The sequence below is a fragment of the Fusarium oxysporum genome, chromosome XI, assembly GCF_013085055.1.
Source record: "Fusarium oxysporum Fo47 chromosome XI, complete sequence".
Classification (NCBI taxonomy): domain Eukaryota; kingdom Fungi; phylum Ascomycota; class Sordariomycetes; order Hypocreales; family Nectriaceae; genus Fusarium; species Fusarium oxysporum.
The window spans coordinates 765936-790207 of NC_072850.1; the positions used below are offsets into that span (position 1 = coordinate 765936).

Here is a 24272-nt window from a genome sequence, read left to right on the forward strand (position 1 = left end):
AGTTGAACGCGTGAAATGTCAGGTCAATTAAGCTTTTACGGCAAGAAATCCCAAAAGCTTAACCCGAGTCAAAACCAAGCCGAAGCGCTGGACCCTGAAGCTCCACCAAACTCAGGGGCTGTCCCCAGCTTTAGTCCAGACTCAGTCTAGACCCAGCATTTTACGCCCACGTTTAACCAGTCCTGGCTAGATCTGCATTGCTAGTGTCGGGGTTGCAATTGGCTAGGCTGTAACGAGGCATCATCCTCGAGATTGCGACTCCACCCGCTGGGTCGATATACGGTAAACGAAAATGGATCTTTACCCAACAGACTCAGGCGCAGCACGAACAAACCGCTACGCCCCAGCCAACCAAGTGCCAACTTTATAGGGGCGAAGCTCAAGAAACAGGAAGGCCCTGTGAAAATGGATCTTTGGGTCTAGATCGTCGAGGCTAATGTCTGTTACACGTTAGATCGTTGTTGGAAAATGGGGGTGCGCCTTTTGCGGCGCGGGCTGTAGAGCGTTATTTATCGGACAGACGCCCAGATTTTTCTTGTGTCCGCCGTCGTATTCCCTACCTGACAATTTTTACCCAAAGGAGACCATGTTCTGTCAATAAAAGCTGCAAACAAAACTGGGTGTAACAGAGTTAGGGCCGATTGCGTGGTAGTACCTTCTGCGCGCTCCTTTCAACAGGAATCTCCGCCTTCTCTTCTTCTTCTTCTTCTTCTTCTTCTTTTCCCTTTTTCGGATAAACAAGGTTCAGGATGGTCTGGTTCAGGAAGTTGAGTTCGCTCATCTATTCCAAACTCGCCAACAGACGGTTCGCATTCGCTCTCACGACACTAGCTGTATGCGCCGCAAAGGGAGTCCATCTTCACAACCACCGATCCAGCGTCGCCCCCAAGCGCATGCTTCTCTTCTTCTTCTCCTTCTTCACCCAAGACATTCTCCTCCTCCTCCTCATCCGCCTCCTTCTCAGCCACTGGGTCCCCAGCTTTCCCGGCAAGCTACGAACACTCATCACAGCGCTTGCATTCTTGTTAATAACTTATAATGTCTCCCTCTGCATTGTTTCCGTTTCTTTCTACATCGTCGCTGGGTCTGAGATCCACTGGCGCAACATTGGGTTTATAGCTGACCCGTCGGCGCGAGCGATCATCTTTTCGGGGTTTACTGCATTCTTGGGCGTTTTGTGTCTTTGTGCTTGTTTTAGTGGCGTTCTTCAAACGGCGTGCTATGGGCTTTTTGGGTGGGGAGGCGATATTGTTAATTGGCCGATTAACTTTCTTGCGCGGAAACTTTGTTGCTGTTGTTTTGGGAGGAGGAACGCTTATGATCAGTTATCGCAGAGGGATAACGTGCAGTGGATTGACAGTGAGAGCGGATCGAGCCCCAATGAGTACTCTGAGGATGAGTACAAGGATAGGTCCAGATCGTCATCAAAGACACCGCGACATTCGGCCCGAGCACTCAAAGGCGATTCACCAGCCCGAGGATCCAGATGCACCCGATTTCTACGCATATTACCGTATCCCATCGTCAGCATCCTTCTCACGACGCTTTTCACACTCACATTTCTACGACCCAAGGATCCGTCTCTAATTTTCCTCTCATGGACCAGCGGCCTTTTACCTTTTGTCGACTTTGCTTCAACATCGCCATTCCTCGACGATCTCCCCTCTGTTTTTGGTAAAGGCATGCAACGAAGCTGGGATGAGCGCACTGCCCTTGCTCAACCTCCGTCTTTGAGCTGGCTCCCGAAAAACGCACTACCAAGAGGCTTTGAGGACTGGTATGACGAGAAAACCCACTACAACGCCGAATCCGACCCATTAAAGATTTCGAATCTGGATGAACCTCTACGTGAATCCCTTCGCGGCAAGTTGAAAGACATCAACATTCGTCACGTGGTTATGTTTTTTCTCGAAAGCACGAGAAATGATGTTTTTCCTATTAAGAAGGACGGATTGATCTGGAATCGATTCGCCGATACATTTCCTGACAAGAAGCTCCCACAAGAAGTGCAAGACAAGCTGGCCAGTTTGACACCGACCGCGAATTTTATTACTGGAGATTACGACGATGGATTTGAGCATGCTGAAAAGCCAAAACGTGGTGGAATTCACTTTACGAATGCGCACACTGCCGGAACATATACTCTCAAGAGCATGACCGGCACAGTCTGCGGTATCGCTCCTCTCGTCGGCGACTTCAACCTCGAGCACAGTCATCACATTTATCAGCCCTGCCTACCTCATGTTTTCAAGGCCATGAACCAAGCAGAGGCATTGAGCGAAGAAACCAAGTCCAAGCGCGATAGACATTCAGGCACGAAATTGAAGTGGAACGACAACATGAACAAGGAGAACAAGTGGAACTCTTACTTTTTCCAAGCTGCGACGCTCGATTACGACAATCAGTACAATTTAATGTCTGCGATGGGATTTCCGATGAAGAACACGATTGGGAGGGAGTATCTTCGGAGTGATAGTGCGAAGCATGGTCCTGTTACACTACCGAACATCAACGAGTTCGCATTCGAGGAGGATCCGTTGGAGGATTACATCACCGACATTTTCGAAGACGCGGCCAAGGCCAAGAGTCGCGTGTTTTTGACTCATTTGACGAGTACGAGCCATCATAGATTTCACATGCCCAAGACAGAAAAGTATACGCCTTTGGCAAAGGGTCTAGACATGATGTCTCGCTACGTCAACACAATCGGCTACGACGATCGCTGGATCCGAAAAGTCCTCGACGTTCTCGATAAGCAGGGCATTGCGAACGAGACATTGGTTATTTTCCAGGGCGATCACGGTACTTCGCTTCCAGAAAATGACTACGCTTCACCGTATTACAACCCCAACATCGGCGTCGATCACGTCCCCTTGATTCTATCGCATCCTCAATTACCGCCCTTCAACGTAGACGACGCAGTCCACTCGACACAAGTACTCCCCACCATTCTCGACATCCTTCTCGAAACCGGTTCTCTCAGCCCCAGTAGCCGCGACGCAGCATCATCCCTCATCACCAACTACGAAGGCCAATCGCTCCTCCGACCTTTACGCACACAGACCAGCGACAACAGCACCGGCCAGTGGCAATTCACCGTCACGAACCCCGGACGAGCAATGCTTACAGTTCGCGACGCGAGGTTTCCCAACAGACATCTCGTAGTGCCGGTGATAGAGAACGTGGATTGGAGATTATCGGATCTGGAGAAGGATCCGCACGAGCATGATTCAGTGCAGGCGTTGGATTTCACGGAGTTTGTTAAGAGTGTGGAGGAGAGGTTTGGGAGGGACGTTGCGGAGTGGGCGGAGGAGGGGGCGTTTGTTACGAGGTGGTTTGTTAAGGAGAATAGCAGGCGTTGGCGTTTTGATCACCAGGGGTGATGTTATGAACAACTATGGATGACTAGATATTTTAATATTATGCGTTGACTTTCTTCTTCAATTGCTCTCTCGTTGATTTACATAATCTGTGAGATTTTGCTACAGACTTGCAAGAGTCTCTGCATCGCTCTGCTGCCATGGATGCATGCGCTCAATTGACTCAATCAACTTACGAGTTTGGGAAGATCGGGGCTTGATCTCAGTTTCGAAGGGCTTCGGATGACTGACAACTCCAGACGTGAACTCAGCCTTGGGCATCTCAGCTCCCTCTTTCACTCCGATGTCAAACACGGCAAGTGTCTGCGCCATATTGAGAAACAGCGTCTTCTCAGACATGGCTTGCGCTGGGCAGACTCTTCGACCAAAGCCAAAGACAAAACGACCCGGGTCTGTCTCAGGCTCCGAACCAAGAAAGCGCTCTGGTCTGAAAGCCATTGGATCGTGGTAGAGTGCGGAGTCATGACAAATTTGCCTTTTAGCGGCGTCAGTTAATACCCGAATATGGGAATTAGACGATGAGCTTACCAGATATTCGGAAGTATCATTGCGCCCTTTGGGATAAGATACCCGTCGATAACATCGTCTTGAGAGGTTGTATGGGGAAGACACATTGGTCCGACAGGATGCCACCGGAGGACTTCCTTCACAAGCGCATTGACGTATGGCAAGCTTTGTCGATCCGATAGCGTGGGTAAGCGGTCTCTCCCGATGACCTCGTCAATCTCATACTGGGCTTTCTTCTGAGCCTCGGGAAAAAGGGTCATAGCGAGAAAGAACGTCGTGATGGCAGATACGGTCTTGTCAAAGGTCAGCTGCGTCATACCGCCTACTCGAGGCTTATCATACCGTATCAGCACCTGCAGCGTAGAGAGATGCCGCTAGCCATTTGTTCTCAGAGTATTCCTCATCCGTCAAGCTTTTCTGCAGTAGCTGAGACAGGAACGATGTATTATACTTGCCATTGGCCATTTGATACTCCACGAAAGCAGCTGGGTCCTCAACCGAGCTCTCGAGGTTAGACCTCCACTGCTTCGCTGTAGATTTGAAAACAGCTCCAGGGAACCACTCGGGGACATATTTCACTAAAATGGACTGGTTAGGACACTATTCCTCATTGGGACTTTGGCACCTTACAAATTGGGATGAGGTCAACCATAAAGGCCCCAGGTTTGGCCGCGATGCCAAACTCATCGACGACCTTTCGTACCGTAATAAGTAGAGGATCAGGTTTGAACTGCTCAGCGGTGTATCCATAGACGACTTTCACGATCACAGAACCAGCTTGCCTAGAGAAAATGTTAGCGCTGCCACCTTATGTTTTTGGACCTTAACAGACTTCTGAATATGATCGACCAAACGGTCAGGGTTTCTCAGTAAATGTAACAGAAAATGCCCAACTTCAATCTCTTGTATAGCATCGTTCGATTTGATGCTAGCTTCGGACTTTAGGCAAAGGTGAACCTTCTTGCGGTGACTGCGAAGCTGGTCGTTATATGGCAGAAAGCTCAAGGTCTTGTCCCAGCCAACCCTGTTATTTGTGAGCAGGCGGATTCGTAGGGAGCAAGGAGATATGCGCGCACATTTCACCAGCGAAAGTCATCTTTGATCTGCTAGAATGTTTGGCTGAGCGATCGTTGAGGATGGTCTGAGCCAACTTCGCGTCGTTGATGATGACGAGGGTTTGACCAAAGACAGTAACGGAACTGGTTGTCCCTGACGCGTTCGTGGTCAATATTTGAGAAAGCTGTGGGCTTGATTGATCATACCGTATAGGTCTTTATGTTTGGCCCAGTGATGCGCCTCGAATTGTCCAGCTCGTGGGAGATCTAGTACATTACCGACAAGAGGAAGACCTCGGGGCCCAGGAGGTAGCTGCACATTACGCGATGCTTTGGCAAGGAGTTTGGTGACACAGATATACACAAGTGTTATGACACCGGTATAGACAATTAACGACGCAAGTTCCATGACTACAGAAAGTTGAGAATTTGATAGGAGAAGCATCGACAACTGGCAAAGAAAATAACGATGAACGTGACGGTCGATAAGCTGTGGGGACGCCCGACTTTTAAGAGTATCGCATCCATCACAGAACCCTACACTCCTTACCGTAGTCACTAGCAATTTAAGGACTGCTAAACTGGGCTGTTATGCCATCAACCAACAACCGCATCAATGAAAAAAACTAATCATCTTCCCTTACGGCGACAAAATTCCTGCTCAAGTGAACGGCAAACCATGGTAGACATGCGCCAAGCCAGCTCGGCAGACAAACATTTCCACCAACATGGCGCTACCATCTGATTGTGTTACATGAAGCCAGCACTAGTGTCGTCCACCAACAAACTGGCTTATTGGAGAACGTGTGACTGGCCATTTCAGCACGCTACGTACAACTTGCAGAAAATCCGAGGTTTAGTCCTGAGATGAGCTGGCACGGCCTTAATTGTTTGTCTGATCGGGATGGTAATGCCTGCGACCCGAATGGTGGACCGGTGCAGTCGCTTGACGATTGGAGTCTGTGATATGGGTATAAGGAATTGACCTCGTCAATTTGAATCAGGTTGCGATGGGGTTTCCTGACTGGGCCTCGCGTATCTACCTAGATGCAAATGTAACAGATTCGATCCGAGAAGGGCTTCATTATGACTGAGATGCCTATGTTACAGGACTAAGGTGCAGATTTGTATTCGATTGACCAAAGAAAAGGTGAATGCCATACTTATGAAGGAAATAAATAAATAAATAAATAAAGAATATGCGTATAGATCTTGCCTAGTACTTGTCTACTGAGGAACTCCAGCAGAGAAGTGTATTTCGTGATATCATCTAAAGCTTGGGTAGCGATCGCTTCTGCAACACAGCAGGTCCTCCGTACTATTACAATAGGGATAGAAGTATCCAAGGAAGCCTGGCTTGGCTTTTCGCAATTGCGAAGTTGTATTAGGTGACAAGACAAAGGGATATATATGGAGTGACTCCCTATCAGTTGTACGTTGATGATAGCTCACGGATGCAAACTTTGCAGAGCGCATATACGATAAAGGACATAGCCCTTGAGGTAAAAGCATGTTCTGTGTAAGTAGCACCACACCGGATCAGTAAAGTGCATGCCATAGAATAGCCCAGGTTGGTCGAAGAAGTAGGACTTCAACAGCTGATCGCGTTCAAGTGCTGTTGGTTACGGAAAAGGCATGGGTCGTTCTTGAGATAAGATATCATAGCCGTCGTTGTATTTTCCTTGATGCTCAATATTAGCAAAGCTTGAAACCATGATTCTACATCGAGCAACTTCAGGTAAGGCAAGATTAGTACGTATATAACACGCTCTTCAAAGATATCCAAGGCCGGTTTTTGAGGCGTAGTATTACTTGCATCTATCGAAATCCTATTTACGTATTCGCCGGGGCGAGTATGAGAGAAGACATTGTGTAACAAAGCCAGAGAAGGTTCACGATCTTTCCGAAACGACGGGCGCTTTCGACAGAGATACTCCCGACCCCAAAAGCCGCAGTCACCCATGACATGACCAATGTGGAGAATTCGGGTTCTCGGCTGATCAGAGCAATAAGGTTTGGAAGAGCAGCCGGCTATTTCTATTTGTTGTAGTCGGTGTTTCAGGCCAAGATAGAACTACCGACTGCGACGTTAGCAGAGCCTCTGCGGAGACTTCGGCCCATGACCCCGCTCTTATGCCGACTTAGTCATCGCGTCAGGCACGGCAATCGTCTTCCATCTGATGTGAGAATAAGCGATCTGACATGCAAATGAGAGAATTAATAAAGAAGCCCACTGGCCATTTCTCCCAACAAGCATAGTTTATTTTCAACCCTCAGCAAAATGATTCCAACTAAAGATCAACCTGTCCTCATCATAGGCGCTGGTATAAGCGGCCTGCTTCTTGCACAGAGTCTCTCACGACATGGTATTCCCTTCCGTGTATTCGAACGCGACACAGACCTTGAAACACGTGGCGTAGGATGGGGTCTCACTCTTCTCTGGACGCTGCCTGCCTTGAAAGCACTTTTACCCAAGTCTCTGTTCGATCGCTTGCCAGAAGCCTATGTCGATCGAGAAGCTGTTACCCAAGGGCTGTCGTCGAGCTTCCCGTTCTTCGAATTGAGTACAGGAGAGCTCAAGGCCTCTGTACCTAAAGCACCAGAGGCAGAACGCGTCCGAGTGACAAGACAGGGTCTCAGAGTTCTGCTAGCCACTGGGATTGATATTGAGGTACGTTGCAGTCCTGAGTGCAGTTTTCCTGCACTGACACTTCCGGATATCAGTGGAGTAAAGCTGTTACCGGAGTCGTGTCGACAGACGACTCTGTCACTGCTTCATTCGAGGATGGCAGCTCAGTGACTGGGAGTTTACTCGTCGCATGTGATGGCAGTCACTCACGAGTGCGTCGCTCACTGTTCCCCGAGTGGAAGCTCCAAGACATTCCTGTTCGAATGCTAGGCATCAAGATGGAACTATCACCTTCACAGATCAAGCCAATTCGCGACCTTGATCCCTACTTCTTTCACAGCACAAACTCGAGGAATGACACCTTCATATACTTTAGTGGTAAGTCACTAGACTTTGTTCTGACTATAAACGTTGCTCATGGCCACTAGTCCTCGACGCGCCAGGCAATCACGCCGATACCAACCGCCCGTACATCGGGCAACTATGTGTCTCGTGGCCATATCGCGAAGGTTTCCTGAACAGACCTTCTCCTATCGAGATTCCGGAGACACCGGAAGAGAAGTACAAGTTGGTTCAAGAGTTGACTCTCACCTGGGCGGGATGCTTTCGTCCGCTTGCATCCGCAGTCTCACTGGATAGCGAGATGAAAGGTCTCAAGATACAAGACTTGACCCCTCCGAGAAACTTCCAAACGGCTGGCCGAGCTGTACTCATGGGAGATGCTCTTCACGCAATGGCAATGTGTAAGACTCATCTTTCATTCTTTGTATACCTATAGCTAACAACGAAGACCGGGGAGAGGGCGCAAACCATGTCATCTTCGACGTTAAAGACTTTGTGGAACGAGTTGTTCCTGCTCTCAGCGGCGATGGCGATCTGAGATCCGCGCTGGATGAGTATGAACGAGTGGTCATTACCCGAACTCGTCCAGCAGTACTGGCCTCGAGGCGAGCCTGTCTTGATGCACATAATTGGAAGAGAATTAGCAAGATGAGCCCGCTGTTGACAAAGCGCATACCATACATAGAATTTGAGGAGACTGAGAATGTTGAAGCACTGCATAGACTTGAAGAAGGTAATTAATATAGGATTTTATTTTAGGGATCTTTTGGAATATTTAATTATATAAAAAACAAAAATCTAATTAATTACTTATTATATTAAACAGAATAAAGTATTATATATAAAGATTCGTCAGGTTCTCTATGCTATCCTAAGCGTTATTGCTAAAGGCCCTACTATCAGGCTGCTTTTCTGTAAGATTAGAAGTCAATTAGATAGTTATAACTTCGAGATTAAACGCCAAAGAAGAGAAATCACGATAATATAATTAGAATAAGAGGAATATCTACCGAAAAAGAGGAAGAAAGTCATATATAATAGAAATACCGAGTTTATAAAGGTTCTAGCAATTTTAAAGGCTTATAAATAGATGCAAAAAGTATTATAGCTAAGAAGAATATTAGATTATATTAAAAATTTAAAACTTAAAGATCTTTGCACTTAGTTCTATCTAAATATTTACTAATAGAAATTTTATTTAATATAAAAAATATAGTGGTATGTTTTTAATTGAGTTACTATTATGATCTTAATTGTGGTGTTTAGTTGAGGGTGGCCGGTTTCTGGGGGCCGGCTTCCCCGTATCCGACGTTATAAGTCACATTATGGAAATTAGTGTCGCGTAGCTTTAGTTTCTTGAGCAGCTGAAACTGGGCCCGGTCGGCGACAGATACCGCCGCCAATTGGTGAGCGATAGCGCAACGGCCGATGCCTACAGTGATAATTTGCAAGCATGAAAAAAAGAAACGAAAAGACGCGGGCTTGTTAGTCACATTTTTCGAGTGAACAAACGCCGCCGAGCCTTTCGACTGCGGTAAGGCTTGAGAAGTTTGACCCTGCAGCAATGTAACCATTTCTACAGACCCTGGAGTATCAGGCAAGGAATAGTGTATCATAAGCTGGTTAGCCTTGGCACCAAGAGGTTGCTGGGGAGAATGCCATGTTTGATCGAGTCGTAAACAATAACACCTTTGTGATGAGATTAGGCATCACACTTCTTGTTGATTGACTGGCTGTTACATCCTGCCCAGAAATGTCATGATCGATGCCATACACGAACTCTGGAGCACTATCACCACACCGAATTCCAGCTGAAACTCTCTTCTCACTAGAACAACTAAATCCTCACCTCATACACTTTGGTATATAATTTTCTTTCTGGGCGTTATGACAAGTACCGTCCCGATGGAGAGGCCGCTCTCAAAAGGCCAAAAAAAGCGATTCAAAGCGAAGGGGAGAAAGGAAAGACTGACTCGCCTGATTGACAGCCCGTCAGATCTCAGCATCGTCCAAATCAACGTCAAGGCGGCCCCAGACAGAATCCAGTCACTCAAGAATTGGATTCATAACTGCGATAAGAGAGTTGATATTCTCTGCCTGCAAGATCTTCCATCAAACATTAGAGGCATCCAATTTCCTGATCATGTCCTTGCGTTTGGACCCAATAACCCTGAACTTCTCGAGACCCAGGGCGAGGAACAAGCCAAGACCAAGAAGAGAAATGCGCTAAAGATAAAGAGCCCATATCAGGAAAAGGAGATGCTGCATGCAGTTGCTTACCTGATACACAGGTCCATCCCAATTGCAGATTGGGACGTGGAATTCCACGACGATGTCAATTTTGGGCTGGCCGCTACACTACTACTGCGGATCAGTGACGACCAAACGATTGCGATTCACAACGTCCACAATCAGCTGAAGAAGGTCAAGATCCCAGATCTCCTCCAGAAGGTCACTGCAACTGGTCAAGACTTTCTTGTCGGCGACTTTAACCTTCACCATACGGTCTGGGGTGGCGACAAAGTAAAGATCATCGAACCCCAGGCCGTCGAGCTTGCCAATGGCCTAAATCAGGCCAGGATGGACCTCTTGACTACCCGTGGCTTTCCCACCTACTCCAGAGGACAGTGCATTGCTGGCGAGTACAACAGTACCATTGACCTTACCTACGCCAGCTCAGCTATCGTCCCGTTTGTTCGCAAATGGGAGTCCCCAGACGTACCAGGCTTCGATTCCGATCACCGTGTCATTATGACAACGTTGGACCTCGAGATCGATCGAGTGCCCAGCACCTACTACCTTTGGAAGCTCGCCGACCCCAACAAGTTTCGTGCGTGTGTTGACGGCTCACTGAAACCTCTGGGTTTTCCGGCGCTCACCACCCCTGCCATGACCGACAACTACGCGCGTAAGGTGGTACAGGCATTCAGCCCAGCCATCGAGAGGCTGGTACCTCTAGCACCGCCGCCAGGGTCCAAGCGCCCCAAGGCCAGGCCAAGCCTTGTCACTAAGCGAGCCGAGAATCTTCTGAAACTGGCGGCGGAGAGAGAACGGAACTCTGGCATCAGCACAGAGAGCCAGCAGCATTACAAGTTCAAGCGCTTTGCGCAAAGCGTCATTCGCAAAGAGCGCTCCGCTTCTTTCCATCGCATGCTATCCCAAGACAGTGCGAAGCGCAGAAGACTCTACTTTTGGGCCAGAAGGGGCGCCACCTGGAACAAGAAGGCGCTCATGCCCATCCGGCAGCTGAAGGCAGACAATGTTACCCATCGTACGCCTGATGGCATGGCTGGCTGCTTCAGACAGGCCATGTGACCAGACGGGACCAGCGAAGAACAGCAGGTCCCTCCCGACCGGCCACCCGACGACTCTGACAGGGTTGCTCTCGTCGTTTCGCAGGATTTGGACAAGTCGGAGGTCCGGAGTCTGATCGCAGGCGCACCGAGTGGTAAGGCCGCAGGGCCAGACCTCTTAGCCTACGAGGGTATGAAGATGGCCCAGGAGGAGCTTCTGCCCTACCTTCACCACCTGTTTGCCGCCTGTCTCAAGCTCGGTCATCATCCCGCTGCCTTCAAACAGGCGTGCACGGTCATGCTGCGAAAGCCAGGCAAGGATGACTACGAGCAGCCGAAGAGCTGGCGACCGGTCGCTCTGCTTCCTTACATGGGAAAGCTTCTCGAGAAGATCGTCACCCATCGGCTCAAACAGTTTGCTGTCGATCACAACCTCCTCCCCGACGTACAGTTTGGCACTCCCGGCAAGTGCACCACAAAGGCGCTCCAGTATCTCCTCAACAATGTCTACTACGCCTGGACTTGCAAGATCCGGAGACTGGCTACTGTGATGGGACTGGACATCACGGGTGCGTACGACAGAGTCGAGCGGGTCAAGCTCATGAAGATTCTTCAAGAGGCTGGCCTCCCGGAATGGATGCTCAATTTCATCTGGTCGTTTCTTACTGATCGCAGCACCGACATGAAGCTCCCGGGCTTCACCTCATCCAGCTTCTGGGTCAACATGGGGATTCCTCAGGGCAGTCCCTTGTCTCCCCTACTCTTCCTTTTCTTCTCCATGCCCATTGTTGGCGCCGCTTCCGAGTACACCAACTCCAAGGTCAGGATCTATCCCTTCGCCTACGTCGACGATACCTACCTACTCGCCGTATCCGACGATTACGAAGACAACTGCAAGGCGCTCAAGGAATGCCACGACAGGATCATGGTATGGGCCGACTCGGTCGGCGTTTCTTTCTCGCCTCACAAATACCACGTCATGCACTTCCGTCCACCTCGCCACAGGGCTGATGCCTTCAAGCACATGCCCAAAATCCCCGGGCTCGAGGGCAAGAAGCCCGAAGGCTCAATGAGAATCTTAGGTGTTGAGGTCGACCATAGGCTCAATTGGAGAGAACACGTTGCAGAGGTAAGATCAACACATTGCAAGATGTCTCTGATGCCTACTAACTCGTCTCCATAGGTTGGCGCCAAGGTCAATGATAAGATGAACGACATCGCGCGAATCTGCAATACAACCGCGGGCCCCGACATGCTAGCCTTGAGGCAGCTCTACATCACCACCGTTCGACCGATTATATCACACGGCTGCGGCGCTTGGTTCATATACGGGAATAAGAAGGTCAAGTGGCAGATATCGAAGGATGTCGCAAACTATCTCGTCACCATTCAGAACCAGTGCCTCAAGATAGTCACTGGCGCACTCGCTGGTACTGCCGGGCGAACACTTCCCAAGGAGGCATATGTTGAAGACATCCTCGTCTTTCTGGAAAGGGTCGCAACCGTGCAGCGAGCGCACGCTCTAGACACTCCAGACCACGAAAGGCTTCGCAGAATCCGACGGCATGGCAAGAAGCCGGCCGAGTTCGACCATCATCCATACCACGCGCTGGACCACACAGCCATATCCCTTTTGGAGAGAGCTAACGAGTCGTGTAGGGGCAGGAAAGTTTGTAACATCTCACCCAGCATGGTGAGAAAGGCAATGACGAAGATTGCCAAGCAGGACTCCGAACAGATGTCATGCAAGATTTGGAACCGATACTGTGAAGAACGCGATCCAAGGCATTGGCACCGCAGCGCAGCCGTCATGGACAAGGCTGGATGGGGACCTCACAACCTCAGGCGCTACCGCGGCCTATCTCGAGCACAAAGCACCATTCTGATCCAGTGCCGAACGGAATTCATCGCTCTCAACAGTCACTTGCACTGGATGCGCGTAAGCCTGGCAGCTTTTCCCCAACCAGTCAACACTGCTAACCATGGTTCAGCGCTCCGACACTTCGCTTTGTGACTGCGAAGCCGCCGACGAGACCGTGTTCCATATGTTCATCCAGTGCGAGCTCCTAGCGACAGCCCGAAGAGAGCTCTACACTGTACTCGGCCACCAAGACTTCTACAGGATGCTGTCCGAGAAGCCCGAGATCGCGGCCGATTGGGCGATAACCCATTTCGACATCCCCCAGTTCGAATACGCCAAACAGGACTCCCGATTCAATTCGGTTGAGTCATCTACCTCTGCCTCCCCGCCACTTAACGTACTTGACGAACTCAAGGCGTGGCTTTACAGGAGAACGACATGATTACATGACCCAAGTGTTATCCAACTGTGTTTATCCTCAACTTGTGTTTCGTAAGTCGTCTGCCATTGCCTGTCCATCGTTGTCGCACTCGTGCTAACTGCGCCTAGTCCCACTGCGTTGTCTTGCGACCTGATCCAATCTATTACTAACCCGCCGAGCCAGCCTCGGTCCGCTAAGTCAGCCATTCCCCAATTGATTCCTTTGGTGTTTTACTAACATCCCCGCCCCCAGCATTCATAGTTTTTCCCCGAACGCCAAAAGTGAGTCACCCGCAATTGATCCATTCCCGTCCTATAGCGCCTTGACTAACAATTTCTCATCGCAGCTTTCTTTTCTCAATTTGCCTTTTTCCCCCTCTTTTCCCCCTCACTTCCCCTCCTTCACCCCGCGATAGCCCTCGATTCTCACGATAGAAGTAGGTGTTTACGTGTCCTCGTCGTCCTCGTCGTCGTCAATTCATTGCTGACCCGCGCACCCGTAGCATTTACACCGTCAATTCAACCAACTCGACCGCGCATTTCAACTCCATGAACCACGCCCAGTATGGACCGTAAGTTTGTCAGAGTCGGCAATCAGCAAGCTCTCGCTAACAGCCATTGATAGGTTGCCGCCGCCCGATGCGATGCTGTTGATGAAGGCCTGCTGTTGCCTTGATATGCCTTGACCCCGTTCCAAGCGATCGGCTAGGTCTTCCAACGCCTCCATCTGGCCTGCGATGTATTCGATGAGGGACGTGTCTTCCTCGATACCGAGGAGCTGTACGTGGCAACCGAAGATCGCTAGATGTTTGTCTTATCTATATCCAGGCTACTTGCTATTGCTGATGATGATCTTTAGTGACTTGCTGTATTGGTCGCAATTTGTCGACATGCGGCAGGTATTTTCTTGTGATTTTATGACGCCGCAGGAAGGAATGTAAAATGGGGATATGCTTGAACTTGAGCCTGTTGATGTCTGTTGGAGGACCCGTAAGCAGCTATCACATATATTCCTTCGCACTTTTTGACCAGAAAGCTAATGAACGTCATAGGTTATGTAGTCATTGACTACCGAGACCGGATGACCGTGACCGGGTTGACCGTTGTTGATGACGATTACGCAGCGGCTCATCTGTGAGCTCCATTACTTGCTATCTGGATCATCGCCGCAAAGAAACTAACTGAGGCCTATTACAGTGTGATGGAAGTTGGGGTTCCTGGCTTGTTTTGATGTGGTCTTTTGGGGTTGGAGCCTTGGTGGTGATCGCCTTGACCGGGTGACGATGGAGAGGGCACTCGGCCTTCCAAGGATGGGGAAAACAGTAAGTATCTATTCGCTCTGTCTGTTCTGGAACGTCCCGGCTCACCATCCTTGCAGTCTTCTTTATGCTCGTGGATTGAGGCCACTTGTTCAGTTGGATCTTAAGGTTCAAGGCAGCAGCTGTGTGATCTGCTGAGACTTAACATTAAGGTTATTGTGTTTTTTGGCGTAGTGTATGACGCCTTATATTGTGTTGTGTTGAAAACAAACACCTTATTTTGTTATCTTGCTTTAAGGCCTTTGGCTTCACTTTACGCGTTGCTAGACTGGCATTTTGACTTTTAAATAAAACAGAATACACCAAACACTTTCCTCTTGCGCCCGTGGTGATATGTTAACATGAATTCATTCATTCATGCCATCGTGTAACTCAGATTCCTCAGTGAGACCAAGTCAGAATGCGGGGCTGCTGCCTACAAACTCAAATTTCCAGGCTTCGTATCCCTAAAGTCTCAGTGACGTGGCCCTTATAAAGCCCCACGCCGATCCTCTTTGCTTCGCTTCTTGTACATCTCTTTTTCTCTACTTTCAACAGCACCGCAACATACGTTACCCTCCACCTCAGTATCGCACAAGGGCTACTCTTCAATTTCCTTCTTTCTCACTGGTACAGTTGCTCCATATCAAGCAAGACCCCGCCATATTGCTGTCTGTTCACTCTACTAACACCCTTTCTTACACGATAATCCCCCAAAAACCGCTGCCCCTCTTCCGCTGGCTTGTTTCGAATCCCTCTACCATGTCTTCGTCTCTCTTCTTGAGTCTCCCCCCCCGAGCTTCGACACATGATCTACAAATACTACTACACTACCGCTGATGGCTATTTCCTCCAGCCAATCTCCCGAAAGCTCGCCGCCGCCAATGGCAAACCACTTGACCTCGCCCTGATGTACACCTGCCGCTTCATTGCTTACGAGACCAGAGACCTGCCTCTATTATACAATGATATCTCCATCTCTACAGTCTATGATCCCGAATTGTGTCCATGGGCAGGCCGCTTCAACTATCTTCTCTGCGCCCAACTTCAGCAACAAGTAAATCTCGTTCTCCTCTTGGGCAACCGTTTTCTCAATGAACAAACTTGGGTTCGCGTTGAACAAGGCTTTCCCTGGTTCACGCCGCATCTCAGAGATGCCCTGAGCCAACATCGACGGGGACAAGATCAATTCGATATGAGACATATTGAATGTTGGCATTTCACGAATTCCTTCACATATTCAGTCTACCCTTTTCGGCGGCGGGCCTCTGGAATATCCGCGCTTTGTGAGGCCCTCGATTTCACCTTGCGTAATCTGGCCCAGAGAGCAACGAGTGACTTTGATAGGGCTGTCAACGACGCACTTCCAGATTGGGAATATAGTGGTAGGGATCGGCTGTTGAACTTCCTCAACCAGTGCTTCAAGCCTTGGGACGTACCCCACGCCGATGCCCTCGCAGAAATGGGGCGTAAGTTTAAAGATGATCGCCTCTGGTCTACTCTCGAATCCTGGGCGCCCAACCAACGCCAGACACAAGAATATCGTGCCAAATTTCGCATCTCCGCAGCTTCCGCAGCCATTGGTTGGCTCAACCAGCTTCCCGGCAATAAACGAATGTGCGTTCATAGTTTGGCAATCATTGAAGATTACCCATCTGTAGGTCGTCAAGAATGCCACGCTGCAGGCCTTGTCCCTTTCTGCAAAGAGAATCCACAATTGCGGATACGTCACCAGGTCAGTATGCTAAATGTCATTTTCTCTCGGGCACTGCTCAGCCGCACCGACTCTCCTGAAGATTTGGAAGTATATGCAAGGCATGAAATAGGAGAAGAAGCCTTTGACCAGGCAAGCTCTGTATCATTCTCTTTTATAGTGGAATGGTTAGCAGAGATTATTTCTCTACCCAAGGCCGGAATGCCTGATGGCTCCTACACGTTTACTCTAGATGGTGAACCTATTGTCGCACTCTGCTCGGAGATCTTCCAAGAGGTCGTGCTTCGCAAAGAAGCCATGCGAATGACTATAGAACATTCGCTCCCATCATTAGCTCAAGATGATCGGCTGTATATTGGACTCCAGTTGCACCGAGGGCATGGCAATGCATTTGCTCAACTCATTGATAACAGCTCCTTCATCAAAACCAACTTCAACCCTGGCCAGCTTTGGAACGCAGAGAAGATGCTAGCTGAGTTTCGACAGACTGGAGTGTGGAACTTCTATGGAAAGTATAAATCTGTTCGAATGCTGTTCAAATTTCCTCGACCACCATCGACCAATATTGTACCGAGGCTGGGCGCACTGGTAATGGAAAATCACGAAAGCAGGCCTTGCCCTCGGCGTCAAAACACTCAGAAACGCACTCAGCGCCACTGGCGCGGCAGGAGACAACATTGATCATACACGTCACGGCCAGAGGGAGCGGGTACAGAGTCAAGCGTGTGACTTGGGCTCCTCACCACTAACCATGGTGGGACACATTCTGTGTAAAGGCGGTTGCGTTTCTAATTCAGTCGGGAAAGTTAGGCTGGATGAGTCGACTGTCATTTCAATGTGCTCGACAACAAGGTGAGCAGTTTGTGCAACACTGTGTACTTTAGTTCTTGGATTAGTTATTACTGGTAATGTGTAATCCGATGCCTTTCATCCAGTCAGTCCCAGTACAAGATGTGAACTTGACCTTTAACATTGAATCTCAAGCAAGGCTGTCCATTCAAAACAGGGTACAAGATAAATCTTGCAGCTGACGTATGTCATTATACTCTAGAACCAACTGGATTCGGGACTTCCACTGAAGAAGCAGAAGAGCTTTCTGAATCAGCCATGTGCCTGAACAGCGCTTCCGCATGTTGTTTAGAGTTCCAGTCTGCCGAGAGGTGACCCTTCTCCCTGGCTGAATGTGGTGTTGGATATCGTTCACTTAAATTGGTCACAGACATCAGTTCGCATAACCGAATCACGGTGCAATTACGGTAAGACTTCCGAGTTGTCAACCAAGAGTTGATTGGGCTAAACAGTTCTATCATTTGGACCGTTTTCGCTGTTGGTCGGCTGCCCAGAAGTAATCAGGGCACCGAATAGGTTACTCGTGTTGAAAACAAAAACCTTATTTTGTTTTATCGCTTTAGGGCCTTTGGCTTTGCTTCGCGTATTGCTACATAGGCATTTTAATTTTCCAAATTACCCGGCCGTTTGCCATCTTGTTCAAGCTTTCTTGATTCAAGGATACTGCGGCTTTACTTTCCACCATCCTCCTGCATTTACGTGTCAAACCCCCAACCGATCTGGTCACTCGACGCCCCAGCAATTCGCATCAGACTCCTCGCACCGCTGACAGCATTGAATCGTCCGCCCTGGAAGGCAGCAGCGGCGACTCCCAGAGCAGCCCTCGTATCAACACCCTCGTTTCTCGTGTTCGCATCCCCCCTCTCTAGAACCTGATTCAAAAACGCATCACCTGCCAAGCCCTCATATCGGTCCAGACAAAGCTGCTTAATGGCGGGCCCATACAAGTCCACCCATTGCTGCTCGCTAACGGTGGTATAGCTCTTCTGGCCGTTTGCATCGGTCCGAGAGAATGGCCATTCGGCGCTGACGACTTGATATCGCTTTGTGATAAAGAAGAGGATTGGCCATGAGAAGATCCAAAGGAACGTGAGGTAGAAGATCCAGCAGATCCAGGTCGTCAGGCGCCACGTGTTCAGGCGATTGGACGAGTAGATGTCGACTGCTCGGTCGGCGACCGGGAACTCGATGGTAAGATTGCCTTTGTAGTTGGAGCTTCGGACATAGTTTGTCAGACGATCGCGGAAGAGGGTCTCATCCATGCCAGTGACTGTTCTAGTCAAACGGAACCTGGGACTCGTTAGAAAAGGCCTTGGCCCCCGTGAGTGAAACATACACTTTGGTACCGGCTGCTTTAGCACAGTAACGATGACACCATTCCTTCAGGGTCGGTTTCGCATGACCAACCTCGATATCACCTTTCACACCGTCCTGACGCTTCTTCAACACCGTGCCGCGATATGTCTTCTCACCACTCTCAACAGTCTTGAGCGTCGAGTAGCCAATAGCACCCGTGATGAAATTGGGATACAGATAATTCTGCAAATTCACCATGATCCGAAAATCGGTGACCTCCTCACGCTTGCTCTTGCCGTCGCTATCGCGCTTGGTTTCCTTGTGAGTTCCCGTTATGTTGATATACGGCGAAGGAGGAAACGTTGCCATGGTTCTGACCCATTTCTCGAGAAATATTGGATCCGCGTCGGAGCGGGGATCTCGCACGGCGTTCACTTCGTTACCGATACGAGTGCGCTTTTGACCAATGCGATTAGAGGTGAAGGCCATGTGAGACTCGGGCCGGGTGACGCCTGTTTGAAGAAGTTCATCTTCAATATCAGGGCTGTCGATAGCAGCCGTCGCTGGAGCACCTGGCCCTAGAGTCGGTGTATCATGGTATGCAGGCGGTGGTGCTTCATCGCCGTTGAGAACATCGTCCTCGATGTGAGTGTATGAGGGTTCCCCCGCTGTCGTGTGTAGCGACACGGCATCAGGGTCATCTTGATAAGGCTTTGGCGAAGGGGGATTACCCATTGTCGCGAGGATGAGATAGGTACCAAAAGTTCGTGGGGATACCGGCCAATTTGAGTATTTGAGGTTAAGCTTTGGCTTAGGCAGCAACGTGGTTGTGTTGAAAGAGGAATTGACTTGATCTCACGCGTTCACGGCGCGGTTTTTGTCAGATTTCATGCCCCAAGACGGATGGAGTAACCGCCGATCCGGCGATTTCCAATTTGGGGATAGCGGCCATTTTATGGCGCCTAACAAACAAGTTGCCATGAAATAGCATTATCAATAACCACTCACCTAAATAATGCTAAATCTGAAGATGACATTCGTATCACAATTGAGCCATGCGAAGGGTTCCAGTGACGCCACCTATTGACTTATCTGGATTGTTCATTTGTGACCAGGTCTGTTTCAGAACCTTATCTCACAATCTACGAACGGAAAGTTCCCAGAAATGAACATCGCAGCATAAATCTTTGTTTGTCTGCCTATCAGTGGCACTTATGCCCTATTGTTCACTGTGTGATGATTATTAGATTTCAATAAACAAAGATACGGGTTACCAAACAGTCGGATCATTCATTTGTTCAGTAGTCCTGTTCCGCTGGGGCTCATGACACGCTATTCGCTTTGGGTGACAAACGAAGTAGTAGTTCTACTCAAGCATAAACTATTAGCTATAAAAGCATAGCTTCTCCCAGGATGATGAATATTTCTCTCATTCTCTTTAAGGACTCACATTTTAAAAGGTAAGTTCTAACCACTTCCCATACTAACTCCAACAGGCCCTCTTTCTATCAGAACTCTCATACTCCCGAGAAATAGTTACTCTCAAAAAGCAATGTCTTCAGGTGTATGCTTCACCTCCCTCCCCGAGCCCTCAGAGGTCGGCCAAATATGGCAAGATCTCGAAGTGCTCATCGCCTCACTCAAGTCTCGACTCGAGCATCGAGAACAAAAGTATTCTGAACTCGCCGTTGAAGTTGTCGAAAATCTTGAATCTGGCATCCACGGCGAAGAACGTCAGGCTCAACTTTGCAAACTTCGTGAGTCTTGGAAACATATCCAGACACTGGAGCGTGAGCTGCGCTTTTACTTGAAGCAGCAGAGAAAACTGGCTGAGAGTTCGATGTCGCGAATTGCTGAGCAGCTTGGGACTCTGAATGTCGATTCGATGGCTAGGGCTATCCAGGCGAGTGAGATGAGTAAGGCTTGCTATGAGAAGCCCGTCGAGCCGGTGTTTGAGACAATCACTGAGTCGCCTCTTGAGTATACCTCAGACTCTTGGCAGTGAGGAGTCAAGAGGGTGATCTAGATTGAAAAGGTCTTTGGGTGGAGTGTCAGTGTTTTGGTAAACAAACAGGTAAGTACTTGCAGCTTGGTATAAGAATCTCGAAGTCAAAATAAAGTCATTGAACATCAATCTAAACAACCCGAAGCTTTAACATGTGAAACGAGGTTAGACATGAGTATTTTCAATTACTGTTTCTCTATCTAGCGATACAGTCACAAACTAACCCAAGACTCTATACACAGGGTACTCATCCCCGACATTGACCGGCAGGATATTGAACGTGGCATACGAATCGATATTCTCAGGCTCAAGAACAGTGAACGCGTACCCCGCAGCAGCCTGCGTCGTCGACACCCAAAAGCTCCCAGCCGGCATCGTAATCTCCTTCTGAAGAATATCAGTAGTAACCTTGTTCAGTACCGTACCCTGATAAACAGTACTAGCCAACTCAATACTCGTAACATTATACGCTTCAACCTCACCGCGGAACTCAGAGCGAATATTCTCGACGGTAACACCGTTGAGGCGAAGACGATCGGCAGCTTCTTTCCATGCTTGCGGGAAGATGTACGCTTCGGGGCGAGAGCGGGTAAGGTTGGATTTCACGGGTGTTGAGCTGAGGAATTGAATGGGGATTTCGACGAGTTTGCCGGTTGGGAGGTCGATGAAATCCCAGGTGCGGTTGTTGGGCTGGAAGGAATCTGTAACGACGACTTCGTCTACGCCATCGATGAATTTCTGGCGAGCACCTTCGACAACTTCGTACACTTCTTCAGCTTTGTCGGCGGCTGTTTGGACAATGGCTTCGATCATGGTAAGTCCTGAAGCAACGCGGCGCTGGAAGTGCTGGCTTCCAAGACCGATGCCTCGAGTTTCAGTGAGGAAGACCATAACCTGCGTCAGTGCCAAGGAAACATCACCAGCTCGCGCCTGGGTATCAAGCTGAGTAAACACCAGAGGTTCCTCCCTGGCATTTCCCGTGATATAAGGACTCCAGCGCAGATTCAGCTTATCCATAGCACCAGCAATTCTGGGCACGAAAACCTCCTCAGAGTATTCTCGAATATCCTTGTGAATATTCAAGTTCTTCATAGGATCAAATTGGCCATCCACGGCTTGCGCCCACTGATCTTTGAGGCCATAAGCGCGATTGGCGCTGTATTCATGAGCGTCTACCATGACATGAGGAGAGAAGTCAACAATCAGCGCTTTAACCTCACGAGTTTGTTGACTTGCGAAACGAATGTGATCTCTGTTGGGATCGTATCCTGTTGCCAAAAAGCGCTGGAAGTAGGCGACGCCATCGGGGTTGTAGCGGGGCAAGATCATGATGTCCATTTTCTCGAGGATTGATGCTGCCCATGTTGAATTGGCATCAAATTTGCCGAGCAGCGCGAGAAGAGCTTGGTCGCCGCCGGGTTCATTTCCGTGGACGCCACCTTGAAGGTAGACGCGGAGCTTCTCGGATGAAGATGAATTGGCCTTGATTTCAGGCTGCGACGACGTGGAGAGGAAGACATAAGGAATTGAGCGCCCTTCGTCGGATTTGAAGGATGGGTTGTTGTACGTCAACCAGTCATTTCGGGATGCAAGACTCTCGAGGAAGTAGTCTGCGAATGTTAGTAGATAGATCTTGAAGATGCGTTGGAAACATACTTAGAGTAGCATCGCTTGTTGGTCCGCTTGTGCCATTGTCGAATCCAGCGGCGATGCTCTTGGGATCAAGGAATGCAGGTGACTGGAGATCGATCTGCTTGACCTCGGGGAAGTTCTTGGCAGCCTCTTCACCATCTTTCGTCAGAGGAACTTGATTATCGTTATAACGAACTGCGGTGGCCAAGCCAGCGCACAAAAGCCCAGTGAAAGCAGTGCGAAGCGTCATTTTTCCAGTGGGCCTACAAAATCCAACAACAGAGAAGAGACATTGTAACCCCATCATGCGGGCATTTCATCTTTTAAACCTCTCCAAACAACCTTCCCAGTCCGTGACGATCATCATACATGGGGAGCATAATGACCGAACTTCCCCGCCGATCCGCATAGCTTATCAGTAGCAAAGTTAGCCGATGATAAGCTTAAACCGTTTATAGTAGGTAGCTATGAGAATTGGCTCATTTAGCTCCAACTATGTTGCAATCAACAGCGGGGAACGGGTCTGCCAAGGCTTAGTGGATGAGAAATAGTTTACCGGTCTGTGGAAAGCAGGTTTATGCGTGGGTTAATGGTCGGTGCTTGATTTATTTGCCAGGGAGGTTTCAGGAATCAGGAGATAAGATAAGATATAGATAAGAAAAAGTCCGCGGCTGGGGCTGTAGTGGGGAAAATGCTGAGGTTGTAGGGTAACTCCAGCGGATGATTTATTTACCAAGAGATGGAATATTGGATGATAGACTTATAATACTGGTCGGCGACAAAATTTTGTCTCTTCTCTGTTTTAATATGTAACTTGTAGTATAGTAGGTTTAATAATCTTAAGTGCTTATATATGCTATTGGGCAACGATAAACCTCGTTAAATGTTGTTAACAGATCCCCACACAAATCTGGAACCGTGAGGTTTTGTATCAGTGAGAATTATTAGGTGTGCAGCTGCATAGTATGCGATAACCCAGCAGCAATCTAGTTTCGACCACCTCTCTACTTGCTGTTTTGTTTCAATCATACTGTTAGTAAAACTAGTCAATAGGAGGTGGTCAATCAACTTACGCATCTGAAAGATGCAATATAGTCCGATTTCTCCCCATTAGTCAAACACATTTCCATTGTAGTCGCACACTGCCTAGACTCTTTATCAATGCCAAACTCTCTGCAATCTGCATAGGGATAGAATTTGCAATAGGAGTTTATGTTCAGCTTAGGCTTTGCCGATTGAGCTTTGAACAAGCCTTTGCAGTCTTTTCTGTTACGTCCACCTTCGACGAAGTGGACGCAGTCGACACCATCCATGCTGGCGCCGAATGTGTTGCAGTAGAATTGGTCATATTCGAGAATCTGGTACTCTGTTTCGCCGTCGACTTCGCATCGCTCTGTGTTATCGTAGAATGTCACTGGAGGAGGTAAGTTGGAGGAGATGGTGAAAGGAAAAGGGAGGACTTACCGTACAATGCTGTTACCTGCGAGGTAACAGCCAGAGTTACAATGCTTGCAATTAAGAGCCTCATTGTCAGCATACAGAGGTACGTTCAAATGAGAAGAGGCGTTAGGGTGGAATGACGAGCTAGTAGAATGGGAGTGAAAACATAAAGCTTATATATCTTATCCGCCGACAGAAAAACAATGGTACACTGCATCTAAAAGCTTTGCGTCATCTTGATTTAATTCTCTATCAAGTTGCAAGGTGTACGCGTCATGATCGCTTTCATTTCACAAATATCGTGTTTGGCGTGAGCTGAAGGGTGGGACTCGCGAAGTGAGAACCAAGGCAGGGCGCTGATCAGGTATATTTGTCTCAAACAGGCAGTTTCAGTTGGGGGCCAGTGTAAACCTTCCCAGATGATTATTGATCCTCAATAGGCATTCCCTGGAAACTTAAAACAGTGGAACAAAGGATGAAGATCCGCCCGTGGGGCTGATTCGAGCTGAGCTGGGTAGCCCCAGCCGGGAGAGAATTGTTACCTTTTCTAG

The 24272-nt window shown here is 48.8% G+C and overlaps 10 protein-coding genes across 10 annotated transcripts; 5 read left to right on the forward strand and 5 right to left on the reverse strand.

Moving 5' to 3' along the window:
* Nucleotides 1-675: 675 nt before the first annotated feature.
* FOBCDRAFT_324138 (alkaline-phosphatase-like protein) lies at nucleotides 676-3383 on the forward strand (the record flags this gene model as incomplete). Its single annotated transcript, XM_031192250.3, has 1 exon — nucleotides 676-3383. Exon 1 carries the CDS (start codon nucleotides 750-752, stop codon nucleotides 3381-3383), a length of 2634 nt encoding a protein of 877 aa, XP_031031096.2. The 5' UTR covers nucleotides 676-749.
* Nucleotides 3384-3482: 99 nt separating this feature from the next.
* FOBCDRAFT_244969 (cytochrome P450) lies at nucleotides 3483-5351 on the reverse strand (the record flags this gene model as incomplete). Its single annotated transcript, XM_059610646.1, has 7 exons — nucleotides 3483-3855; nucleotides 3909-4209; nucleotides 4241-4465; nucleotides 4518-4669; nucleotides 4720-4911; nucleotides 4964-5096; nucleotides 5150-5351. 7 exons carry the CDS (start codon nucleotides 5349-5351, stop codon nucleotides 3483-3485), a joined length of 1578 nt encoding a protein of 525 aa, XP_059466147.1.
* A 1810-nt stretch (nucleotides 5352-7161) lies between these two features.
* FOBCDRAFT_265280 (uncharacterized protein) lies at nucleotides 7162-8654 on the forward strand (the record flags this gene model as incomplete). The annotated part of the gene is made up of 4 exons (XM_059611349.1): nucleotides 7162-7613; nucleotides 7667-7949; nucleotides 8000-8314; nucleotides 8350-8654. Exons 1-4 carry the CDS (start codon nucleotides 7224-7226, stop codon nucleotides 8652-8654), a joined length of 1293 nt encoding a protein of 430 aa, XP_059468041.1. The 5' UTR covers nucleotides 7162-7223.
* A 3215-nt stretch (nucleotides 8655-11869) lies between these two features.
* FOBCDRAFT_233346 (uncharacterized protein) lies at nucleotides 11870-12482 on the reverse strand. Its single transcript, XM_059609923.1, has 2 exons — nucleotides 12390-12482; nucleotides 11870-12335 (listed from the first exon to the last, which is right to left on the reverse strand). Exons 1-2 carry the CDS (start codon nucleotides 12458-12460, stop codon nucleotides 12170-12172), a joined length of 237 nt encoding a protein of 78 aa, XP_059468042.1. The 5' UTR covers nucleotides 12461-12482; the 3' UTR covers nucleotides 11870-12169.
* A 382-nt stretch (nucleotides 12483-12864) lies between these two features.
* Nucleotides 12865-13676, forward strand: FOBCDRAFT_233347 (uncharacterized protein). Its single transcript, XM_059609924.1, has 3 exons — nucleotides 12865-13145; nucleotides 13198-13559; nucleotides 13617-13676. Exons 1-2 carry the CDS (start codon nucleotides 12897-12899, stop codon nucleotides 13507-13509), a joined length of 561 nt encoding a protein of 186 aa, XP_059468043.1. The 5' UTR covers nucleotides 12865-12896; the 3' UTR covers nucleotides 13510-13559; nucleotides 13617-13676.
* A 2304-nt stretch (nucleotides 13677-15980) lies between these two features.
* FOBCDRAFT_253932 (uncharacterized protein) lies at nucleotides 15981-17180 on the forward strand (the record flags this gene model as incomplete). Its single annotated transcript, XM_059611072.1, has 3 exons — nucleotides 15981-16402; nucleotides 16447-16520; nucleotides 16660-17180. The coding sequence occupies 3 exons, from the start codon at nucleotides 15981-15983 to the stop codon at nucleotides 17178-17180; spliced, it is 1017 nt and encodes a 338-aa protein (XP_059466148.1).
* A 631-nt stretch (nucleotides 17181-17811) lies between these two features.
* Nucleotides 17812-19473, reverse strand: FOBCDRAFT_233353 (uncharacterized protein). The gene is made up of 2 exons (XM_031192254.3): nucleotides 18685-19473; nucleotides 17812-18638 (listed from the first exon to the last, which is right to left on the reverse strand). Exons 1-2 carry the CDS (start codon nucleotides 19377-19379, stop codon nucleotides 18044-18046), a joined length of 1290 nt encoding a protein of 429 aa, XP_031031100.2. The 5' UTR covers nucleotides 19380-19473; the 3' UTR covers nucleotides 17812-18043.
* Nucleotides 19474-20196: 723 nt separating this feature from the next.
* Nucleotides 20197-20649, forward strand: FOBCDRAFT_208174 (uncharacterized protein; the record flags this gene model as incomplete). Its single annotated transcript, XM_031192255.2, has 1 exon — nucleotides 20197-20649. One exon carries the CDS (start codon nucleotides 20197-20199, stop codon nucleotides 20647-20649), a length of 453 nt encoding a protein of 150 aa, XP_031031101.2.
* A 193-nt stretch (nucleotides 20650-20842) lies between these two features.
* FOBCDRAFT_191923 (uncharacterized protein) lies at nucleotides 20843-22531 on the reverse strand (the record flags this gene model as incomplete). The annotated part of the gene is made up of 2 exons (XM_031192256.3): nucleotides 20843-22259; nucleotides 22306-22531. 2 exons carry the CDS (start codon nucleotides 22529-22531, stop codon nucleotides 20869-20871), a joined length of 1617 nt encoding a protein of 538 aa, XP_031031102.3. The 3' UTR covers nucleotides 20843-20868.
* A 736-nt stretch (nucleotides 22532-23267) lies between these two features.
* On the reverse strand, nucleotides 23268-23809 carry FOBCDRAFT_281125 (uncharacterized protein; the record flags this gene model as incomplete). Its single annotated transcript, XM_059611594.1, has 3 exons — nucleotides 23268-23285; nucleotides 23355-23695; nucleotides 23746-23809. The coding sequence occupies 3 exons, from the start codon at nucleotides 23807-23809 to the stop codon at nucleotides 23268-23270; spliced, it is 423 nt and encodes a 140-aa protein (XP_059466149.1).
* Nucleotides 23810-24272: the final 463 nt, after the last annotated feature.

Coding starts and splice junctions, on each gene's coding strand:
- FOBCDRAFT_233346 (XM_059609923.1), bottom strand. CDS start 12,460: ATGTCGGGGCCCGCGGTTGTATTGCAGATTCGCGCGATGTCGTTCATC. Junction 12,336..12,389: donor TCATTGACCTTGGCGCCAAC/CTATGGAGACGA, acceptor TGTTGATCTTAC/CTCTGCAACGTGTTCTCTCC.
- FOBCDRAFT_233347 (XM_059609924.1), top strand. CDS start 12,897: ATGGTGAGAAAGGCAATGACGAAGATTGCCAAGCAGGACTCCGAACAG. Junction 13,146..13,197: donor GTCACTTGCACTGGATGCGC/GTAAGCCTGGCA, acceptor ACCATGGTTCAG/CGCTCCGACACTTCGCTTTG.
- FOBCDRAFT_233353 (XM_031192254.3), bottom strand. CDS start 19,379: ATGGGTAATCCCCCTTCGCCAAAGCCTTATCAAGATGACCCTGATGCC. Junction 18,639..18,684: donor AAAGCAGCCGGTACCAAAGT/GTATGTTTCACT, acceptor AACGAGTCCCAG/GTTCCGTTTGACTAGAACAG.